The 24,108-nt window shown below is 43.7% G+C and overlaps 2 protein-coding genes across 7 annotated transcripts in view; one reads left to right on the forward strand and one right to left on the reverse strand.

Moving 5' to 3' along the window:
- Positions 1-1,258, forward strand: part of DZIP1 (DAZ interacting zinc finger protein 1) — an 81,581-nt gene extending 80,323 nt beyond the window's left edge. For all 6 annotated transcript variants that reach the window (XM_045009759.1, XM_045009769.1, XM_045009727.1 and 3 more), the window contains one exon: positions 340-1,258. In XM_045009759.1, the coding sequence (XP_044865694.1) occupies positions 340-422 (83 nt within the window). In that variant the 3' untranslated portion in view covers positions 423-1,258. The remainder of the gene's footprint in view (positions 1-339) is intronic.
- Positions 1,259-4,204: 2,946 nt separating this feature from the next.
- Positions 4,205-24,108, reverse strand: part of CLDN10 (claudin 10) — a 106,006-nt gene continuing 86,102 nt past the window's right edge. Inside the window, exons 3-5 of the mRNA XM_045009834.1 lie at positions 23,863-23,944; positions 5,528-5,635; positions 4,205-4,538 (exon numbers count right to left, since the gene is read on the reverse strand). Of these exons, the coding sequence (XP_044865769.1) occupies positions 4,412-4,538; positions 5,528-5,635; positions 23,863-23,944 (317 nt within the window). The 3' untranslated portion in view covers positions 4,205-4,411. The remainder of the gene's footprint in view (positions 4,539-5,527; positions 5,636-23,862; positions 23,945-24,108) is intronic.

The following is a 24,108-nucleotide window of genomic DNA, read 5'->3' on the forward strand; positions in this document are numbered from 1 at the left end:
TGTTTCTAGACAGTTCCAAGATACTGGACTTGAAAAATTGTCATTTTTATGTGTAGAAAAGATACGTAGATCATTTTCAGAAAGGCCTGCAATATTAGCACTGACAGCTAGTATCATGGTTCCTACTGTAATGAGGGAAGCAGTCTTCATATATAGCTATTTATAATTTTCCTCCTGTGGGTGAAATCCTGGCCCCGTTGAAGTCAATAGAAGTTTTGTAATTGATTTCAGTGGGGCCTTATTTCACCCTGTCAGTTGGAAGGAAAATAATGCTGAATTATGATTGATTGTAATCTAGTTTTATCATCTAATTCTTTTTTTTATGTATTTTGTTAACAGGATTTCATGATGCTGATACAACAAGCACATTAAAAAGCAGCTTAGTCACTGTAACTGATTGGAGTGACTCTTCAGATATATAACTGTTCAATTCAAAATGGCAGACATTTCTGTTAGATCATAATACAGAGTTAAAGACCCTGTCTAAAAGATTCTGACTCCTATTCATTTTTTTCAATTGTACATTAATAACAAGGAAGATTGTTTACAAAATGCTTGTGTCTTTTAACCTTAAACAGTTTACAAAGGGATTTACATACATGTAATTAGCCCCTCAGTATTTAGAAACTTGGGGTGAAATCCTGGCCGAATTGAAGTCAACGGCAAAACTCCCACGAACTTCACTGGGGCCAGGATTTCTCCCTATTGTTTCTTTGTAAGACTGAAACCAGTTTCTAAAAAAGCCCAGAAGCATTAACTAATAAACCGTTTCCTGCAGAATGTTAATTATCAGTATTTTTAAAGCCTTTTTAAAAAAAGTATATATTTTTTATTTTTTATCCTGAATTTTATATACAAATGTGAATGTTTTAAATAAGCTTTTTCTTTGTATTAAAATGTTAACATTTCCCAGCATGATTTAAAGTAAGTGTCAGAGGCTGAAAAATGGTATAGTTTACAGATTTGTTGGTGTATGCCTTGAAACTTAATACTGGGAAAGTGTTTCTGCTTTAATTATTAGAATATGTTTTAATGTGTATTCATATAAAACTTCAAATTATAAAAATATAGCTAGACAACTTGAATGGGAACGAGAAAGGTACAGCTGTGGTATTGAACACGTATTTGTATTTTTTTGTTTTTATATTCAATAAACTTTTGCTCTTGCAGTTGCATTAATTTCCCAAGATAGCTGCCTTCATAAAAATAGACTTAGCTGCTTTTGAATTTAAATAGTAATAAAACACTAAATTTAAAAAAGCTTGAATGATTAGTCCTGTATTTTTAGATGTGTCCTATTTTTTATGTAATTACAATGTAATACAAGGCACTTCTTTTCTATTATGTTGAGTTTTTAAAAACTAGGATTGTTGAGGATATATTTTATATATTTATCCTCTTCCCCCCAAAATTGGTTCACCAAAACTCTGAGGGTCTTCAATTTTTGTTGTTGGTGGTGACTTCATCTTTGAGAATCAATACATCTGATTACACATTAATACACATGAATACACATTAATACATCTGAATAAGTCAGTGGTCCCCAAACTGGGAAGCGCCACCTAAAGAGACGCGGGGGAACGTTCAAGGGGGCGGAGCAGGGCCCGGACCAGCTCCCACGGAGGGCAGGCAGGGAGCATCACCCAGCCCCTCCCTGCCCCCAGCCCCTCCCTCAGCTGCGACTCCGCTCCTGGCTCCAGACCCATTCCCAGCCTCGGTCCCCTTTCCCCCATTTCCCCCTTCCGACTGGTCGCAGACCAGCTCCTAGGAGGTGGCACAGACAGGGGCAAGGGGGCACGATATGAAAAGTTTGGGGACCACTGCACTAAGTAGTGAGTGATTTATCCTACACCTGGTCCTGCTCCAATTTAAGTCAATTAAGTTATTGACTTCGGTAGCAGTAGGTTGGGGCTCCATCTTCCTTGGGGTTGCACAGGAAGAAAATCAGGACAGACTTTGGCTCCACTGCTGGAGTAATCATTTAAAGGCACTTCTAAATGTGCACCTAACACTGCAGACACTTCCTTATGAGTCTGTAGTCATGTACTCTGTAGTCATGTCAGTTCCATTTGCTTCAGTAGAGTTGTTAACGAGAATAATCCCTAACCTGAATAAAAGACTGCAGGAGTGGCCCTGATGTCAAGAAGAACATTTTAAAGGTAAGCTTAACATGAAACAAGATCATTGTGGATTTAATGTGAACCGCACAGCTGAAACTAATGCCTACCTATTTTGATATGAAAAAAAATCTTGGAAAAAAGGAAAATACAGATGGATCCAACTGATTTAGATCAAATTTAGAATTTGGACTATGGCCATTCTGCCTGTTCAAACCTCAAGAAAGGTATGGGTTTGATTTTTGAAGAAGAAACTATAATTCATTATAGGTAAGACTACGTTTTAGTCATGGGTATTTTTAGTAAAAGTCATGGGCAGTAAACAAAAATTCATGGCCCGTGACCTGTCCATGACTTTTACTATATATCCCTGACTAAAACTTGAGGGGAGGTGCAGCCTGGAGGGCACAGAAGGTGCTGTGGGGGGAGGGGCGATGCAATGGCTGCTCGGGGGAGGAGTCATGGTCTAGGGGGCGTTGGTGGGGCTGAGGGAGGCTCCCTACCAGCCTCCTGGGAAGCGGTGACCCCAACTCCTAGTTTCACATGCCTCTGCTCTGCCCCAACCCCTGGTTCTGCAGCTCCCATTGGCTGGGAACCACAGCCAATGGGAACTGCAGGGGCGGTTACTGCGGATGGAGGCAGCACGTGGAGCTAGGAGCTGATGGAGGGGAGTCCCTGTTGTCTTTCTGGGGATCCCCCTCAGGTAAGCACTGCCCTGCACCCCACACCTGAACCCCCACCACACACACCCAAACTCCTGCTGCTGGGTGGCAGGAAGGCCCAAGACTGCCCCAGCAGTGGCTGGTGCACCTGGCCAGGAGCTGCCTGAGCTGCTCAGACGGCCCTCGGGCCAGGCACATCGTCCAGCTGCAGAAGTCATGGAATCCGTGACCTTAATGACAAACATGGAGCCTTAATTATAGGGTATATGTCCCAAAACTGTGCTGTGGTCATTCATAATCTCTTATTAGATAAATCTGACTCATTGAATCATCATACAAACAACTGTTTGAAAATTGTCACAGTTCCAAGTGGAAAGAGAGACAATGCTGCCCACTCTCTCCCCGTTACCTGAGATCTTAAAAATGTTTGCCTAACTAATTCAAAATCATCCAGCCGGGCTGCCACGCATCACATAATTACATGTGACATTCATGCAGTCGGCGGCCCTCTCACGCATTCCCACTGCCATCCTGGAATCTCCTGCGAAGTAGTCCACAGGCATTGGCTAAGATTTTTCCTGTAATCACTTCTAGTGGCTAGTGGCTTCTAGGGGCCATTCTGGTGCCAGGTGGTTGCGGGAACCTAGCCAGTCTGCAGGAGGAGTAAGCAACCGGCAGAGCAAATGGCTTGCTAGCAGCTGCAGTAAGGAACAAAAGGGGACCAGAGACAAGTAGAGGGAGGGGCAGGTTGGGTAGTGGTAGACTGGAGGAGGGATGGCGGCAGGCTCAGAGGATACAAGCTGAAGTGGGGAAAAGCAGAATGGAGGAGCTTGCCCCAGCCCTCCACCCAAATCCCGAAGATCTCAGGTGCTGTCACTCTGCCCCCCAAAATTTCCTTTCAAGTTGCCTTAAACTCAAAACACTCCTCTCCCACAGTCTGCCCTGACTCCCTCCAATATACTGGTCACAGCTCTCTTCTCTGGGCTCCCTAGTCAGCCCTGGTTCCCCCAGCCCCTAAACTCTTGCTCTACCTAACTGTCTCCCTCTCTTGCTTCTGTGGGATGTGAATGATTGGCTCTTGTCTCCCCCACTCCTAAGGGAGAAAAAAGGACCTGATTTTCAGAGCTCCTGATTACCTCAGTCCCTGTTGACTTCAACTGGACTTGCAAGGTGTTTAGCACTTCTGAAAATCAGGCTCTAGGTGACTGTTTCTCACTGGTGAAAATTTTCACATAGGGAGTTGCACAAAATTTGACTTCTGGCTCCAAATACTAAACCTATTTTGGAACCTGCTCCTATACTGCTGCTGTGATGTACTGCATTAGATACTGTGCATTTGATATCATACAAATAAAGTAGGTGACAAACTGTTATCTGTAAATATCCTATTTATTTTTTGTAGAAAGCAAAAACAGCAAGTGATTTACAGATATATAATTTATATATAACACCAACATAAATCTTAAAATATTGTATAAGAAAATTTACATCAATATGTAAAATGCTGCAAGTTAATATTTTAAAAATTCATTGTCCTGGTGGTGATTATGCTGGTACTCATCCGGAAATCACTCTGTGAATGAACTGTACAAACTGATTTGAAAACTGGCTTTGTATCTTAGAACAGTACAATTAAACATAAGCATTCTTGTCAAAGTGCTTTGGAGGGCCTTTTGGTGATTTAAAATCTGCTGCACTATTGTGGACCTTTGTCCTAGAAGACATCACAGATGTGGCTCCATTATATGTGTACCCCATTCTGAAAGACAAAAAACTATCCATTTACAGCTCATTCTATGAACAGGTAACAATTATATGTTTGTGTGTAAAAAAAAAATATTCAAACTAGGAAAAAAATGAGTGCTTTCTCCCAGCAAAAAACAGACCTATTATCAATTTCACTTTGCCACCTCTCACCAGTAGAGCAGGATCAAACAAGACCAACACCTCAGTGGCTATGCATTAAAACATTCTGTTTAGGGCAGCAGAGACTCCTGCTCCCTAACTTAAATCTCATCTGTTTCCATCTAATCTACTACCTTTCATAGTTTCCCCTCCAACATCTTCCTCTTCTTCAGTCTACCTCCCTATTAGTGTGTACATCAGGGGTCAGCAGCCTTCGGCACGCGGCTCATCAGGGTAATCTGATTGCGGGCTGCGAGCTATTTTCCTGACACTGACTGTCCACAGGCATGGTGACCCGCACTGCTTCCCGCAGCTCCCATTGTCCAGGAACAGCGAACTGTGGCTAGTGGGAGCTGCGGGGGGCTGTGCCTGCAGACAGCCAACATCAGGAAAATGTCTTGCAGCTAGTGGATTACCCTGATGGGCCACGTGCTGAAGGTTGCCAACCCCTGGTGTACATTGTCTAACAGTCAAGCAACTTAGGGTTACTTCCGTTATGAAGAGGCAATAGAATACACATACGGTATGTTGGCTATACTATGCAACTGATTGCTTTTCTATCAGTTTCGGACACATGGTAGCAATTTTGTAAGTACATGCAATCTGAAACAATGGTTTTCCTGAATGTTGGTTATGAATTCTTAAAAAGAAAAACATTAACTTTAAGTTCTATTATTTTCTTTTTTTCACACAATCCTTTTCAAAAGCTGGTTGTAGAATTGTTTTGGAAGCACCATTAAACTCCAGCTGTATAGCTTACCTTTCTATATGTTTAATAATCACAAATTTGCTAATATATTGATTTATTTCAATAAAATAAGTGCAATCACTTGGGTTCTGTACCTTGGGGATTTACTGTTTCCAGCTATTGAGAAGCAGAATATACTGCCACCAATTATGCAAAGTGATGCTCCAGCCCATCCAATGAATAAAGCTGCTCCTAATTCATACCTGCAGGAAAGTCAATAAATATGCTAATAAATTGTTTGCTCAGGATATAGACTGAATTTTACAGTGTGTATGAGACATACAAACAAGCTAAACAAATTAACATATTTTGCTAAATAACTTTCAGTACATGTCACCGATATAATTGCAAAATGAACAACAAACTAACCACAAATACTGTTTCTCTTCTCATGTATTTTCCTTTTACTCAGTGAATGAGTGGTGATCCTAAGGCTCAGGTGTGTCTCTCTGCAACACTTTTCAGCCTGCACAGCCAGCCTGAGAGTGCCGCGCCCAGGTAGGTCTCTCTAGACCAGCATTGCTCAATGACCAGTCCATGGACTGGTGCCAGTCCCTGAGACCTTTCTGACACAGTTTAGGAAAGCAGCAAGCCAGTCTCTGGTATCAAAAAGGTTGAGAAACACTGCTTTAAACTACATGGGTCTGAGTAACAAGAGTTCTGCTCCACATCATAGTCGCCCATGTAAGCCCCAAGCCCAGGCTTCTCTCTGATTTCAGATGCTCTGTGCTTCTCTAGCTTTGGCCCATATATCTAGTGTAGTTTCTATCCCTCCCCTACTAATGTAGATTTGTCTTCTGCTGTGAGGAAGGCTGCTTCCCTGCCTCCCATAGCGGGATGTGGCTTTCAGTGAGGTCTGGAAGAAAGGAGCTGCCAAATAGACCATCCCGGTGTGGGTCAACAGAGTGTCCATGACAACGCTAATTGACTCAAGGTGCAGCTGGACCATGATCGGAGACAGCTGGTAGGCAAGGGAGATGTTGTGGATATGATTTATCCCACGTCCAGGGTGATGTGTGCCTGTATCCCATGAGAGGCACAGAACTTGAGATAAGGGGGTGCATCCAGATAGTAGGAGTTAGGGGTCTCTCAGACCCTCATGTACCAAGCTATCCTGGAGCAGGATCTGGAGGAATTCAGGGAGATTGTAAAATTCAGAGAAGAAGGTCACCAGGGGAAGGACCCAGACCCTCCAGAGGCAGGGAACCTGGACCAAGGAAGAGATGATGATGACCCCAGAGAAGGTCCCTCCACCCAAGAGCCACCAAAAGAGAGGCAGAGGCTCACAAACCCCAAAACTGGGAGGAACTGACTACGGAGGTGGACTTTATCAGTGCCCAGAAGGAGAACCCAAGGCTGAGCCAGGCCTGTGAACAGCTCACCAAAATAAATGGGGAGGGAGTTAATCCCCACGAGGGGAGGTGGTTAGGGTCCCATTTTGAATTGCAGGAGGAATGGTTGCATTAGATGACCCAACATGCACAAACAGGCAAGACCCAAGCTCAACTACTGACCCCCGAGAAGTTCTGGTGGCAGGTGCTGCAAGTGGCCGATACGATACCCTCTGGGGTGGCATCTTGGGCATGAGAAGACCCTGGACTAAGCGGTGCTCAGGTTTTACTGGCGGGGTGGGAGGTGCATTTGGAGGTCAAAGGTTATTGCATCTCCTGCCCTAAGTGTCAACTGCTTGGGGCTCATGTAGCCCAGCACCACATAGCCTCTGAGCTGGGGAGGAAGGTTCAGGAGAACCCACACTCAGTACCACAAAAGATGTGGGAAATGGTCTGCCAGGAACTGCAGGTGATGTTGGAAATCAGGGTATCTGAAGAATCCAAGTGTGAATGGTGGAGTTCCATCATGTTGGTGCCAAAACCCAACAGGTTGCCCCGTTTTTGTATTGACTTTCGGAAGGTGGATGCCATTTCAAAATTTGATGCCTATCTGATGCCCCGGGTAGACGAGCTGCTGAACAGATTTGGGGGGCCGCCAAGTATCTTTTGACCCTTGATCTCCCCAGGGTTACTGGCCTATCCCCCTGATGGCTGATTCTAGGGACAAAACTGCCTTCTCTACCCCTCTGGGGGCTTTACCAATTTAAAACCATATTGAACTGTATTCACTGGGCGGGGCTGCTACTGCATTGATCTATAGCCACTGGATGGGGCTGCCATCGCATTAAGCTGTAATCACTAGGCTGAAGCCCATTTTACCCCCCACTCACTGATCATAGTGGGCATCCCTGTGTGTCACACACATACTGGGGAGTGGGGGAGTGGGCTCAAAAACCTAAAGCCAGATCAAAATACCACAATGTGGTATTTTTTTTAAAAATTCATTTGGGGGAGGTGTTCCAAATAATGATTTTAGATCTCCTGAGGTTTGCAATAATGCCACTGTGTGGCCTATGAAGGTGCTATGGCGCTGTCTGCCCAGACCCTTTCTTGTGCCCCTTCCATGTTCTCCAGCGCATCTCCTACCTCCCATCCCCATCCACGTTCCCAGCCTGGGTGAGACAGCAGGGTCCTTTCATGTGGGGGTTTGTCTCTCTTGCCCGTTAATGCTGCTGCTGTTCTACCCGCAAGGAGTCTGTCTGGGGAATGTTCTACTCTAGGCCCACCAGTCCTTATCTCCCTCTCTGGGACCCACCCCACTGGGCTGTGCAAGGCAGGGACTTTACCCCTCCCCAACACCTGAGTGTGCTATCTTCTTGCCGAGAAGCTCCTCAGATCCCCTTCCCCTCACACAGAGCCTTATTCCTGCAGTTCAGCACTCCAGCCAGTTGGGGAAGCCTCTGGCCACTGCTGCTGCAAGTAGAGTGGCCTCCATCTTTCTCATGTATTATCTGGGCCTACTGGTTGGTTCAGCCTACGTTTTCGCCGCTCTGTAGAGCTGCCCAACAGGAAGAGACAGCACAACTTGGGGCTTGCACACTGCTTAAATCTTCCCTCTTGCTCCCACTCCCTTTCTCCTTAGATGGGTGCAGTTCTATGCAGGCAGCTCAGTCACAGTGTTGCCCCAGGGTTTTAAAGTAACAGCTAAAAGAAGACAGGAGAATGTGGGAGGAGATTCTTTCCCCTCTTCTAGTAGTTCTGAATAACTATATTTACACCTCTGAAGTCTCAGAACTGGGGGTAGCAACTCTAATCTACTGCTCGTCCTCCCCTTCCCTATTTCTCAGTCCAAGGCTGGCCTCTTCATTAAGATGATCTGGCTCAGAAAGGCTGCAGGCTCAGATGTCTCCTCATCCCTTCCCAGCTGATACTTCTGCTTCCCCACCAGGCTCAGGGTGAACATTATAGCTTCTAAATCATTCATGGGGAGCCCTAAAACCTACATCCCAACCTCAGGGCTCAGCACAGGGAATAGGGACCCTCCCCATCCACAACCTACTTCCCCTCCTCTCATCCCCCTCCACAATAGTGCTGTGGTATCCGGATTGCATGTTCAAGAAGTCTGTGTGAGAAGCTTATTGTCAATATGCATTGATGAATAGGGCAGTTCAATAGAAACCCCTGTTAGATGTGAAGCAGAGGAAAGATTTAGAGACAGCACACTCTTGCTTTAATTCTGAACACTATTTCCATGTCAACAATGCTTACTTTAATATGAAGTGAAACATACTGCTGAAGTATCAGAGGGGTAGCCGTGTTAGTCTGGATCTGTAAAAGCAGCAAAGAGTTCTGTGGCACCTTATAGACTAACAAACGTATTGGAGCATGAGCTTTCATAGGTGAATACATGCATCCGACGAAGTGGGTATTCACCCACGAAAGCTCATGCTCCAATACGTTTGTTAGTCTATAAGGTGCCACAGAACTCTTTGATATTGCTGAAAACACCCTTAAACTGTTCTGTAAAGCTCCTGAACGTTTTTATAAATGTTATTATTATGACAGTGTAACCCACATACCTCCTGGGTGTGGTGTTCTGTCCTCTCTAATGGCACTGAGACCACTTAGAGATTAATGAGTCTGCTATAGCTTTAGCTAAGGGCTATGTGGCTTTCTGCTCATGCAGTAGAGGCTTATGCATTTAGCTCCAGAGGACCCAGGTTCAATCCCACCTGCTGATGACCAGGGTGTGTTGGTGTTACACCAGCACCTAAGAATGCTAATCAAAACTCAGATTATGTAAAGTACAGCACAGATACGTAACACAGAAGAATGTCAGCCCTAATATTCTTACCAGATTTATTGAAACGTGTAAGTTGCTACGAAAGAAAACTACAGCAGTAGTAGTTCAAAATGGAAAGTGGCCAGGTGGCATATCTAAATTCACCCACCTTTTTGTTTGTTTTTTGTACCATATGTAATTGTTCCTCATTAAGTTATTGTCTAGTGCTTTGCTGGTTTCATATTTGTGGGTTTTATTGCTGCATTTGGTAATCCCTTCCCTTGTTTGTAAAGATGTTTTTCTTAAGACTCTCTTGTGTTGGAATGGAAATGTGTAAATAGCACTCTGCACGCAAGGCCATCTGAGCCTCTGCATGCTTTAAAGTTAAAGGGGCCATAGCAGGACCCAGAGGAACATTTCTGAGTTTCAATGCTGAAGATTGAGAACTGGGAAAGACAAATTATCCAGATCCTGAAATACCACCTAGGGCATTGTGGTCCTTCCTTGTCTTTCCCCCTGCAAAAATGGTGGAGGAGGAGCCAACCTTCCCTTGAAGAGCTGGGAAGCAAGAGCAGGCTATCAGCAGGTAAGACTGAAGATGAAGGAATGGTTAGATCTTTGACATCTCCCTTTCATCATCCTTGTATTATTGCTTCTCTCCTTCCTCCCATTAAGTATAAAGCTGATTGTAGAAATGTCACATTATATCCAAATTTCAACAGCAACAGTGCAACCCAGAATTGACACCTATAGTAAGTACTTATTTACTTGATAAAACATTCTGTATGGAAAAGACACTCGAAACCAATGTAATATGCACCAGTGCAATTATACTCCTCATCTTATAGCACTCATATTAAAAAGGAATGCCAATCACACTTTCTGTAATATCAATATCATTAACCATCCAGTAAAAAGAGAAAACTAACTTATTCAAGACATCAAGTTTATTTTGTTTCAAGATAAATACATTTCTTGATATTTTGTGTTTAAATTATTTCTAAACAATGATAAAACCTTAATGAAAATCTAAAATGGGGTTCAAAACTAAATCAGTACTTTAAAATTCAGACACATATTGCTTCAGTTGTTTTGTACAATTAAGATGCTGACTACAGACCCCCACAATCCAACAACATATCAGGTCTAGAATTGGAAATGTGTGCTTTAATAAATCTGACACCCCACTTTGGGGATTTAATATCTTTGCTCTGTCTCATCACCGTTAAAAGAGCTGATAGACGCTAAATGTTTTATGGGTAATGTCCTAAGTTTTGACAGCTGTCCCATCCTGGCCTCTACCCAGTGGCTACTGAAAGCATCTGGGCTAAGAAGCTACCAGGAGCTCTGATTGGAGGATTGCCCAGCTCCACTGATTGGTCCAACTACTCACCTTTTTAATAAAATAATTTTAATTAAAAAAGAAATTGAGAAATAGATTCAAATCAGTAAACTAAGGTTCAATTAAAGGCAAATGCAAATATGGTTGGTACAGAAAGAAATAATTAAATTCAGAACTATATAAAGGGGAATGATTCTTGGAACAGTAGGACTTCAAAGAAAGATCTGAATTGTATAAACTGACAGAATCAACAAAGCAATGCTTTTGGAGAAAAGGCAAAAGCTGTGCTGGGCTGTAATAGCAACGTGAAAACAATCAGGCTAATTATTCTGCTTACTCATTACTGACTATTACTCTTGGAATATTGCATTGAAGCTGAGCACCACATTTAAAAAAAACAGATAAATTGGAGAGAGCTCAGAGGAGAGCATCAAACATGATACAAGGTTTGAAAAATAAGACCTGTGAGGAAAGGTTAAGAATATGGTGCATAAGCAGTATAGAGAAAAGAAGGCCAAGGGGAGAAAACTCTATAAATATGAAAAGTGAAGTTGTACCGAGGATTCAGATAAGCTATTCTCCTTAGTCAATAAGAATAGCTAAAGATATAGAACTTAAACTGCAGCAAGGACTATTTGGTATAAACATTAGAAAAATCAGCTGTGGAAACATTATTATAGATATAAAGGGAGATCCATCTATTGGAGATGGCTTAGGAAAAGTTCAATCAACCTTGCCTGTGCACAGGTTGCTGTCCCATTCTGCTCCAAACAGTCTACACATGCCCTATAAGTTCAGACTTTTACCCTCTTTTAGAGTTTGACTTCATTGGTAATGCAAATAATCACATGATCAGAACATAACACTCAGCATGATTCTCCCTAAGCAAGGCTGTTCGTAGGGTTTCCTGCAGGACCTTCGTGTCTCTGCCGCTAATTCTCTCTGACCCAGAGATTTGTTCCCACCTCTCTATGCTGCTGGAAGTAACAAGCTGTATCTGCCACAATAAGTCAGCAGAAGGTACCCGGCAGCTTTATGCAGGTTTCTGTTTCCTACTATCAAGATGGGTCAACACAGTCCCTGCATCTCTGTATGGGGTTGTAATGAACCCTGCTACGCTGTTATTCTGCTGAAGTGCAGAAGAATAGAGTGAGGCTCTTCTAGTTCAAATAATGTTACTTATTCCTCACCTGGTGTCATTATTTTTAGTTAATGGTATCACAGTCCTCCCCACAGCACCAACTGTGTTGTCACCAACAGAACTGTACTACTTCAGGGGAGGAATATATAGCAGGAGTTGGTGAATTCCTAAGCAACAGAGTTTTTCTTTGAGTGCTTGCTCATGTCAGTTCCAATCAGGTGTGCGCGCGCTGCATGCACGGCAGCCAGAAAACTTTTCCCCTAGCAGTATCTGTTGGGTTGGCCTGGGCACTCCCTGGGGTCGCACTGTCATGGCGCTCAATAAAAAGCCCTGCTGACCCACCACCCCCTTAGTTCTGTCTTATCACCAGTGATGGTTAGCTGGAACATTCGTTCGTAATGTCCGGGCACAGGGACCACTCATGGCCGTGGAAAACCTGCTGAGATAGTCTGCCAACTCGTTCTGTACTCCGGGGAGTTATAATGCTTCCAGGTGTATCGAATGAGCTACACAGAAGTCCCACAGCTAGAGGACTTCCTGGCAAAGGGGAGAATAGCATGCACCCCCCTGTTCATTTATGTAAAACATTGTTGTGGTGGTGTTTGTCATAACTGATACACATTTCCCTGCCAGCTGAACTTGGAAGGTCTGGCATGCCAGGCTTACCGCTCTCAGCTCTTTGATGTTGATGTGGTGAGCGTGCTCCACCCGAGACCAGAGACCTTGTGTCCTGAGGTCTCCCAGATGTGCTGACATGTCCGTCACCAACGAGAGGGATGGTTGAGGTCTGGTGAAGGGAACTCCCGCACACACACACCACCACAGGAGGGAGTCGAGGGTCAGACGAGGCAGGGTGATGACCTTGTCCAGACTGTCCTGAACCGGACGATACACTGAGGCCAGCCACAACTGGAGCAGCCAGAGTCTGAGCCTGGCATGCTGTACCACATAGGTACAAGTGGCCATGTGTCCCAGAAGCTTCAGGCAGTTCCGTGCAGTTGTGGTAGAGAACTGCCTGAGAGTTCAAATAATGTTGCCCAGAGCCTGGAACCACGATTCCAGGAGGTATGCCCTGGCCTGCATCGAGTCTAGTACTGACTTTAGAAACTCTACCCGCTGAACTGAGGATAGAGTTGATTTCTGCATGTTCAGGAGGAGGCCCAGCTCATTGAAGGTTGCTGCTAAGAACCCGACTTGCACCTCCACTTGCTGTCTGGAGCAGCCCTTGATCAGCCAGTCATTGAGGTACAGAAACACCCGTACCTGTCGCCTGCTCAGGAAAGTGGCCACGACCGCCATGCATTTGGTAAACACTTGAGGTGCCACTAAGAGGCTGAATGGGAGGACTGTGAACTGGTGATGAATGTGGTTTACCACAAACAGGGAGGTACCTCCTGTGGGATGGAGTGATTGCAAAAATAAGTGTCTTTTAGGTCGAGGGTGGCATACCAGTCCCCTGGATCCAAGGAAGGGATGATGGAGGCCAAGGGGACTACGTGAAACTTCAGTTTTTTCATGAACTTGTTGAGATCTTGCAGGTCTAGGATAGGCTTGAGCCTGCCCTTGGCTTTAAGTATTAGGAAATATCGGGAATAGAAGTCCTTGCCTCTTAGCTCCTGAGGAACCTCTTCCACTTCCCCCAGTGATAGGAGCGAGTGCACCTCCTGTATGTGGAGTTGCTCGTGAGAAGAGTCCCTGAAGAGAGACGGGGAAGGGGGGTGGGAGGGACAAGAATTGGAGGGAGTATTCCGAGCACCCAACGGTCCGATGTAATATGGGCCCATGCAGGGTAGAAAGGGGATAGTCAGCACAAGAAGGTAAGGTGGGGAGGATCCAGTGTTCATACTGATGCGCCATCTTCTAGTGCGCCTTCAAAAGACCTGGTTTTGGCCTGAAGATGGCTTCGACTGGCCAGAGCCCTGGCCTGGAGAAGGGTTAGGTCTCTTTCTGGAGTTTCTGTTCCTCTGCCAGGAGCCAAAACCACAGCGGAGGTTGCAGCCTAGCGGTCCTGGAGATGACTCTCTCCCAGACACTTCAAACACAAAGTGTGTGGGTCGTTCTTGAGCATAGACTTGCCACAGTCCTCACAGGCTTTAAAACCCGGGGACCAAGCCATGCCCTGGTGCCGGGAGAGAACAGGGGAGTGGGGGTACCCTGAACCAAACCTATAGACAATAAATTAATACTAACTGCTAACTATATGCAGAACAGGAAAAAGTTCACTGCTAAAAGTGGGGAAGTTTGCCAAAGCAAGAGAACTTCAACTTCCAACAGTGCGGGTTTCCTCAGATAGACTTGTTTGCCACGTGGCACAACAGGAAGTACCAGCAGTTTTGTTCCTTCCTGAATCACAGCCTGGGCTCCATCACAGATGTGTTTCTCCTTCCTGGGGAGGGCCACCTCTTGTATGCATTCCCTCCCATCCCTCTTGTTCACAAGATGCTCCTCAAAGTTCGGAGGGACGAGGCCTCAGTGATATTGATAGCTTCAGCCTGGCCCTGTCAATGACATGTCTGTGGAAGTCCCAATCACCTTGTTGTTCTTCCCAGACATGATAACACAGGATCATGGCCGCCTCCAGCACCCAAACCTCAAGTCACTGCATCTCACGGCATATGCTCCATGGCTGAACCTGAGGGAGCTCGCTTGTTCAGATCCAGTCAGGCAAGTACTCCTGGGCAGTAGGAAACCCTCCATCAGGGCCACCTACTTGGTCAAATGGAAGAGATTTTCAATGTGGTTGGCGCAACACCGTCCATCTCTGACGATTATGTCAATACCCCTTATATTGGACTACCTTCTCCACCGTAAGCAACAGGGGTTCTCCATGTCATCAGTAAGGATTCACTTGGCCGCCATTTCTGCCTTCCATCCAGATGCAGAGGCCCAGTCGGTCTTTGCCAACCCTATGGTCAGGCGCTTCCTGAAAAGTCTCTACAGGCTATATTGCACATCTGACAGCCAGTCCTGGCATGGAATCTCATGGTCCTTTCCAGGCTAACGGGACCACTTTTTGAACCACTGGTGACATGCTCCCAGCTGTACCTCTCATACAAGGTGCCATTTCTAGTAGCAATAACTTCAGCCAGAAGGGTGTCTGAGCTCAGGGCTTTAACATTGGTGCCTCCTTACACCGAGTTCTATAAGGACAAGGTTCAGCTCAGGGCACGTCCAGATTTCCTCCCTAAGGTTGTCTCCCAATTTCACATCAACCAGGACGCCTTCCTCCCAATTTTTTATTCTAAGCTTCACTCAAGTGGCAGGAAACAGAGACTTCACTCATTGGACATTTACAGGGCATTAGCCTTTTACATTGAAAGAACGAAGCAATTCCTGAAGTTAATTCAACTGTTTGTGGCCGTAGCAGACAGGATGAAGGGGCTTCCAGTCTCTTCCAAAAGGATTTCTTCGTGGATCATATCCTGGAGAGTGCTACAACCTGGCAGAAGTGCCTGCCCCTCTGCGCACAGTGCACTCCACCAGGGCGTAGGCATTGTCAGCAGCGTTCCTGGCGCAGGTTCCGACCCAGAAAATATGTAGAGTGGCAATGTGGTCCTCCATACATGCTTTCACATCACATTATGCAATTACCGAGCAGGCCAGAGACAATGCAGTCTTTGGTAGAGCGGTGCGCCAATCAGTGGATATTTGAACTCTGACCCCAGCTCCAGAATTTAGGTTTGGGAATCACCTAATTGGAATTGACATGAACAAGCACTCGAAGAAGAAAAAACGGTTACTCACCTTCTCATAACTGTTGTTCTTCGAGATGTGTTGCTCATGTCCATTCCAATACCCACCCACCTACCCCTCTGTCAGAGTAGCCGGCAAGAAGGAACTGGGGGAGTGGCAGGTCAGTAGGAGAGCTCTTTATTGAGCGCCATGAAGACGCAACTCCCGGGGGCACCCAGGCTGACCTGACAGATACTGCTAGGGGAATAGTTTTCCGGCTGCCGTGCACTCGGCACGCGCACACCTGATTGGAATGGACACGAACACCACATCTCGAAGAACAGCAGTTACGGGAAGGTGAGTAACCATTTTTTCCTGTTTGTGTGCAATAGCCCTAATATCAAAAAGGAATGGAAGTGAAATATAGAAAATGCTGTCTAAACTGAGATCCATTGCTAATTTTCCACGAGTCATCAGTGTAACCAGGTGGCATCAGCAGCAACAAGGGCCAGGTTCAATATCTAGGGTTCCTCTTAACAATAGAAAAGAGAACCAGCTCAAGCCCCCACCCAATAATCTGGGAAAATTAAACACTAACCCGGGCACCTCCAACAGGCAATACTTCCCCTCTCACAAGCACTGACTCTGTGTATAGAAAAAAAAACCTCAACCCAATCCAAACCAAAAACACCTTTTAATAAAAAGGGAAAATGAAGCTAGCATTAACTTGGCAAAACACCACAACCAGAATTTCCAAGCATATGACCAAGAGCAAACACCCACCCCAGAGTACACTGGGCAGTGTCCTTTGCCTCAGTTTCTCACCTTGTGGCATGAAAGTCTGTCCAACAAGTTTTCTTTTAACACACAACTCCCCCCTCCACTACACCCCATTCACAGTTGCTGTCCGTGGTCACTGAGGACCCAGAGTTCAGAGGCCCATTCACCTCCCACCCTGGGGTTAGATGTGTCGAGCAACACCTCAGCTACTGCACCACCACAACAGGCTCATAGTTCCTTCCGTTCACTCTGCCACTGCTGCCGCTGTTCACGCTGCCACCACCAGGATTCACTCTGCTGCCACTGGCTGCTGCTGCATCCGCCTCCCTTTGCTACTGGTGTCTCTCTGCTGCAGCATCACTTTCTGAGGTTCTGCCACTTCACCAAGCTCTCAGTGATTTCAGCTGGCAGAAACCTCACTGCCACTGGGGAACCTCACTATTGGTGTAGGTTGTACAGTCTCTTTCACTGCGACACTGTCCCACACCCGATGTAAGGCTCAGCACCTGGTTATCAGTGACTGCAGCTCTAGTGATCAGTGAACAAAACAAGGACTCTTAACAGAGTCTAAGGGTATGTCTACACTACCCGCCGGATCAGCGGGTAGCAATCAATCTATCTGGGATCAATTTATCGTGTGTAGTGTAGACACGATAAATCAATCCCCGATCGCTCTCCCATCGAGTGCTGAACTCCAGCAGTGTGAGAGGTGGAAGCAAAGTTGACAGGGGAGCGGCAGCCATCGATCCAGCGCCACGAGGACGCGAAGTAAGTGATTTTAATTTGATCTAAGATGCGTCGACTTCAGCTATGCTGTTCTCGTAGCTGAAGTTGCGTATCTTAGATCGATTCCCCCCCCCAGTGTAGACCAGGCCTAAGAAACTGTGTCATTAAACAGTGTAGAGGAGAGGGTCAAATGATGTCTAGGACTCCTTAGGCAGAGTCCACAATACCAGATAGGAACTAGCCCTGCCATTTCTCCCCTTCACTGGGAAGCAAGTGAGGTTCAGTTTAGGGTGACCCCCCCTCAATCGGGACAGGCTAAGTACAATTCTGCTGCCCTTTACTCATACCATAAGGATAACAAAATTTCATTACCCACCCACCCCCAATACTTAAGTGATTTGAAACCCAACACCAGCCAAAAGTGATAATTTTGGCAAAGCAGCTCTATCATGCGGAGCACCTAGGCAGAGTAGGTGTGTAAACATGGTCTGCTCCTGAAGTCTTTTCCCCCAGTTCATTGCTAGATGTCAGGAGAAAGCTCATTCAGGCCCGGCTTACATCAGCAAGGCACCTGACACAACCAGGACATGGGCAGTCAGACCTAATGGTCAGAGCAGGCATGAGGGGGCAGGCAGGGTCAGTTTACCAGGAGCTTGGGGTCAGGCGCTAGGTTGCAGAAAGCAATCAGAGAGCGAAGTCAAGGACAAGCCGGAGTCTAGGGTCTAATCACAAACAGGGTCTGGAGCAGAGACAGACAGGTAATCTGTGCTATTGCTCAGACAGCTCCCCTTCATGGCTTCCCGGTTTAAGTATTGGCACAGGCTAATCAGTGGGCTCTGCAGGGCCACCACTCAGGTTGTGCTGGGCAGTACATCCTGCTGATCCCAACCTCACAGGGTCCTCCTGTGGAAGCCAAGCCTAAGCCTCCACTAGTGCTGCAGAGATGTCAGCAGCCCAGAGTTTTTATGGTCCTAGGTTCCATCCCTGCAGGTTCTTACAACCTCAAAGTGTGGTCCAACATTACTAAACCTTTCTAGCCCGGTAATCAACACACGCTTAAAGAGAAATGGAAAAAGCTTGTATGCCAAGTAAATTCAGATAAATATATTTTAAACGGTTTAGGGTGTGCATCATGCTAAGAAGGTGAATAAAACACAAAACCACTTTAAAGGGAGAAAAATACTAGGACAGCAATAAATACCAAACAATAAAAACGTGATAGGTTGAAAGCTGTCTATTAGGAGACAGATAGGCATGATACAACAGACGTTGATGGGATAAACTTTAGGCACTGGAATGAAGAGTAGGAAGGCACACAGCCATCCTGTAACAGCAGAATAATAATAATTACTGAGGCCCAGGTATGCAAGTATATACACAGGAAAGAATTTTTAAGGAAAGAATACCAAAACCTGTTGCAGAGGGAGAGAGGGCATTCAACTGACACATTACTCATACTCCAAAACAAGTTCATTGCTTGAACTATCCCTACTGGCTTTATTCTGGTATCCCTCTGCCTTCCCCTTTGCATGTGATGATTTGGGCACTGACTCTTCATTTAACATGGCCTTTTCATCTACCAGGCAACTGCTGGCAGTGGTCATGAAGCAAAATGTGCTTCAAGCTTTTTCAAAGTTTTAGCCTCCGCTGTCTTTGATCACATGGGCTAGTGGATACCAACAACGAACAGTCTACAGAAGGCCCAGTGTAATTTTTTGAAAGCTTGGTGGTAGGTCTTTCAAGTAGAACTAGAGATGACTGTTAGTTATCTTGACAGACATGTCCAGACAACATAAACGATTCCTACCAAACTTTCCATGAATTAGGATATCAGTCCTTAGAGGCTATTGCCAACAGGGTTTTCCTGGGTGGTTGTAAGAGGAAACAGGAATTCACATCTGCTGGTTATGAACAGGAGGCCATTAATAAGAGAGAGGAACTCATTCAATTGCTGGATCAAATCAGGTGTGCTTAATGAAGAGAGACAGTCACAAAGATGGTCTTTACTCATCCTAGTCAGAAAGCTTGGCAGTCTATCTGGAGATTCCAGCCTTGGCAAAAAGGAGTTTCTAGTCACTGAAAACGCTGTTGCATCCTAGCTAGTGGCTGTACATAGAACTTGGATAAGTCATTCAGTCATGTGGTCAAAATTGAGGTCACAGAGAGGTCATAGGCTCCTAGTGCATGTTCAAACCTGATAGCTCCCTTTTCAGACAAAGAGCTGTACCTGACCATGAAGCTTATGAGAACAGGAGCCAGGCCTGGATAACATTCACCAAGGCCCAAAAGAGAAAAGCTGTCTGCTTCAGTTCCTCAAATCAATGTTTCCAGGACAACTGAGTCCCAAAAATCTGGTGCAGGCAAAGATTGTAGCCATTGTGAAACCAGAAAAACTGCTGGAAGGTCCTAAGGGCTGTCAACCCAGCTCTCTCCTTTGTGTTACATACAAGTTTATGGATAGATTGAGTCTGATGTGCATCAGCAAAGTTATCAAACCACAACTGCCCTTTCTTCAGGTTGGCCCAAGATCAAGTCATTTGCCTAACACAAGACATTGATGATGCCTTTGAGAAGAGCAAGAATGTTGGTGCTGTTCTGGTGTACTTGTCAGCTGCATATGCCACTGTCTGGCATGTGGCTGACTGCCATATTGCTGCCGACTATTCCTTGGAGGCCCCTGGTGTGGTTCATCATGAAAGTCATCATGAATCTTAACTTCATCTTGCAAACTGGAGACAAAGTCAGCCAGTCCAGACGTCTTTGTAATGGATTCCTGCAAGGATCAATTCTAGCTCCTCCCCTTTTTAACATATATCATAATGACCTACCAAGAACTAAGGCCAATAAGTATGTATATGCAGATGAGATCAGTCTTGCTCATGTGTGTAATGAACTACATGATATCTAAGGTTCACTCAGCCAGGACATGGCTACTTACCTTTCTCAGTGGAGATTTATACTAAGTAAGTCTAAGATGATGGCCACAACCTTCCATCTGAACAATCACTTGGTCAATCAACCCCTTACAGTCTATGCTGAGGATCATCCACTCCCTTGCCAGACAGTTGTCACTTACTAAGAAGTCAAACTGGACCACAGCCTAACATAATGGCCTCATCTAGAACATATAAAGAAAAAGATTGCTCACTGCACTGCCTTGATCCAGAAGCTAGCAGGAACCTCCTGGGAAGGAGAGGCAAATGTTCTATGAACCTCAGTCCTGAAGCTGATATTTGCTCCAATGAAATATGGTGCAGCAGTTTGGGGGCAGAAGTTGGCACCCGCATCTCGTTGATTTGGAGCTGAATACAGTCTCTGTGTCATTATGTGACATCTAATTTATCTGGCTCATATAGCTCATCCAAAACTTTGACAGGATGCCATCACCCTTAAAACTTCATGGAGAGCTATGAATGATGAAAACAACCTGCTGCATACAAGGGTGACAATGGTTCTGTCAGGTGCAAATATGCAGTGTATTCTTCCCACAAGAAAATCTGCCTGCCTCTAGAAGAAAACAGCTACACAGGCAGTTCCTGTTAACTTGCCAGGATTGCCTTTGCAACATCCTTTTATGGGAATTCTGGCCATAAGGAGGATATTTCTCCTTAGTAAGTGTGAACCTGATGGATAATTGCCACAGGGCTATCCAGCCAGCACTCCATCGCACTGCCAGTGGCATAGACTCCCATTGATTTCAGCAGTTTTTGGATGAGGCTCTCAATGAGTGAGATGGGCGGAGCTTGTGGCAGAAATTTGAAAATACCAATATTAACTCATCAAGAAAAAAAAAGAACAATGAGTGGAAATCCTAGCACTGACAAAGATCTCATTAAAGATCTTAAGTAAGTTAGTTAAAATAAAGAAAAGCTATTTACCAAGAAGACAGAGAATGTTCAGTATTCTTTTTGTGAAATGGAATTTAGGCTGGGAACTAGGAAGATTTCTGTTGAGTTGCTTGAAAAATCAGTGACTGCTCATGGAACTAAACTGGAAACACTGCAGAGGGTTTTTAAAATTCTTGTTTTTAAGTATAAAGTTAAATTACTAAGGAAAATAATAATTATGAAAAATCTATAAGACATAATTTAAGGTCAACATTTTCAAATCTGAGTGTCTAAAATTTGACTGCTTAATCCATACTTAGATATCTAAATAGAAATTGCCGGATTTTCAAAGGTGCTGAGCACATGCAATGCCGATTGTCTTAAATGGGAATTTTTAGATCACTTCTGATAATCAGTTCACTTATATTTAGGTGCCTTATGTCCCAGTCCTACAAAAACACACTTGTGTAACTTTAAGACCACAAATAGTCCTATTGTTTTAAAATTAAATATTAGGGCTGTCAAGCAATTAAAAAATTAATCTCAATTAATTGCATGATTAAAAAAATTAATATTAATTGTGCAATTAATCGCACTGTTAAACAATAAGAGAATACCATTTATTTAAATATGTTTGGATGTTTTCTACATTTTCAAATACATTGATTTCAATTACAACACAGAATACAAACTGTACAGTGCTCACTGTATTTATTTTTATTACAAGTATTTGCACTGTAAAAAAAAGAAATAGTATTTTTCAATTCACCTAATAAAAGTACTGTAGTATAATCTCTTTATCATGAAAGTTAAACTTACAAACATAGAATTATGTACAAAAACAACTGCATTCAAAAATAAAACAATGTAAAATTTGAGAGTCTGCAAGTCCATTCAGTCCTACTTCTTGTTCAGCCAATCTCTCAGACAAGTTTGTTTACATTTGCAGGAGATAATGCTGCCTGCTTCGTATTTACAATGTCATGTGAAAGCAAGAACAGGCATCCTCATGCCACTGTTGTAGCCGGCGTCACAAGATATTTATGTGCCAGATGCGCTAAAGATTCATATGTCCCTTCATGCTTCAACCACCATTCCAGGGGACATGCTGATGACAGATTCTGCTCGATAACAATCCAAAGCAGTGCGGATCGACGCATGTTCATTTTCATTATCTGAGTCAGATGCCACGAGCAGAAGGTTGATTTTCTTTTTTGGTGGTTTGGGTTCTGTAGTTTCCGCATTGGAGTGTTGCTCTTCTAAGACTTCTGAAAGCATGCTCCAACCTCGTCCCTCTCAGATTTTGGAAGGCACTTCAGATTCTTCAACCTTGGATCGAGTGCTGTAGCTATCTTTAGAAATCTCGCATTGATACCTTCTTTGTGTTTTGTCAAATCTGCAGTGAAAGTGTTCTTAAAACGAACAACATGTCCTGGGTAATCATCCGAGACTGCTATAACATGAAATATACGGCAGAAAGCGGGTAAAACAGAATAGGAGACATACAATTATCCCCCAAGAAGTTCAGTCACAAATGTAATTAACACATTACTTTTGAACAAGTATCACCAGCATGGAAACATGTCCTCTGGAATGGTGGCCGAAGTATGATGGGGCATACAAATGTTTAGCATATCTGACAAATAAATACTTTGCAATGCCAGCTACAAAAGTGCCATCCAAACACCTGTTCTCACTTTCTGGTGACATTGTAAATAAGAAGAGGGCAGCATTAACTGCTGTAAATGTAAACAAACTTGTTTGTCTTAGCGATTGGCTGAACAAGTAGTAGAACTGACTGGACTTGTAGGCTCTGAAGTTTTACATTGTTATGTTTTTTAATGTAGTTATGTAACAAAAAAAATCTACACTTGTAAGTTGCACTTTCATGACAAAGAGATTGCACTACAGTACTTGTATGTGGTGAATTGAAAAATACTATTTCTTTTGTTTATCATTTTTACAGTGCAAATATTTGTAATAAAAAATACTATACACTTTGATTTCAATTACAACCCAGAATGAAATATATATGAAAATGTAGTAAAAACATCCAAAATATTTAATACATTTCAATTGGTATTCTGTTTTTTAACAGTGCAATTAAAACTGCAATTAGTCGCAATTCATTTTTTTATCATGATTAATATATTTTAGTTAATTGCATGAGTTAACTGCGATTAATCAACAGTCCTATTAAATATATAAGTTAGTCATTATAGGATCATGGCCTAAATAAGGATTTATAAGCCAAATTTTAGGCACTCATGATTGAAAAAATTTTCCCTGAAGAATACTTTTAGAAAATATTTGCAAGATGATTTAGAATTTAAGGTAAGGTTTTATCCCTTTGTGAAAATCATACTTTCTATGAAATGTTCATAAGAGAGCATTTCTGTTTCATCTGTTGATGAATATTGAATTATTTGTCCAATGGGTATCTCTGTCTTCTGATAAATCTTCTGAAATTTTTCTTCTGAATTAGTGACAAATATAAACATAAGAATCAGCTCAGCTAAATTGAATCACTCCTCTGCACCTGACTTATACCTTTAGGCAGAGAAATATGGTTGCTTTACTAGTGATATGGGAAGGCTTGACATAAGTAATTGTTTTTGTTAGTTCATTAAATTCACCAATAAGTTTACTATGTACAATTTCATATTTTTGATTTGAGTAATAAGAGGAAAGAAAGTTACAGACCCAACATTTCTCCTGTGTCTGGGGCTGGGAACATCTACTTTCTTTACAAACATACTTTGGTATGTGTCATAAACAATCTAAGGCCTAATTTGTTTGAAAAATTCATGGGCATAAAAAAGTACTTACTTTTGTGCAATAAAAGTAGGATCAAAGAATTCGGATGTAATTCTGTTCGCATACAGGGAGCAACCAGTCATAGAGCACAACCCTAAAATGCACCAGATGAATAAATCATTCAGTGGAATCAGTATAATAATTATGGGCCTGATCCTACTGCCAGTGAAGCCACTGGGAGTTGTGCCACTGATTTCTGTGGGAGTAGGATGAGGTCTTATGTGATTTCAAATATATATTTAAAGTTAGAATTGCATA

Source organism: Mauremys mutica, chromosome 1, assembly GCF_020497125.1.
Source record: "Mauremys mutica isolate MM-2020 ecotype Southern chromosome 1, ASM2049712v1, whole genome shotgun sequence".
NCBI classification, from domain to species: domain Eukaryota; kingdom Metazoa; phylum Chordata; order Testudines; family Geoemydidae; genus Mauremys; species Mauremys mutica.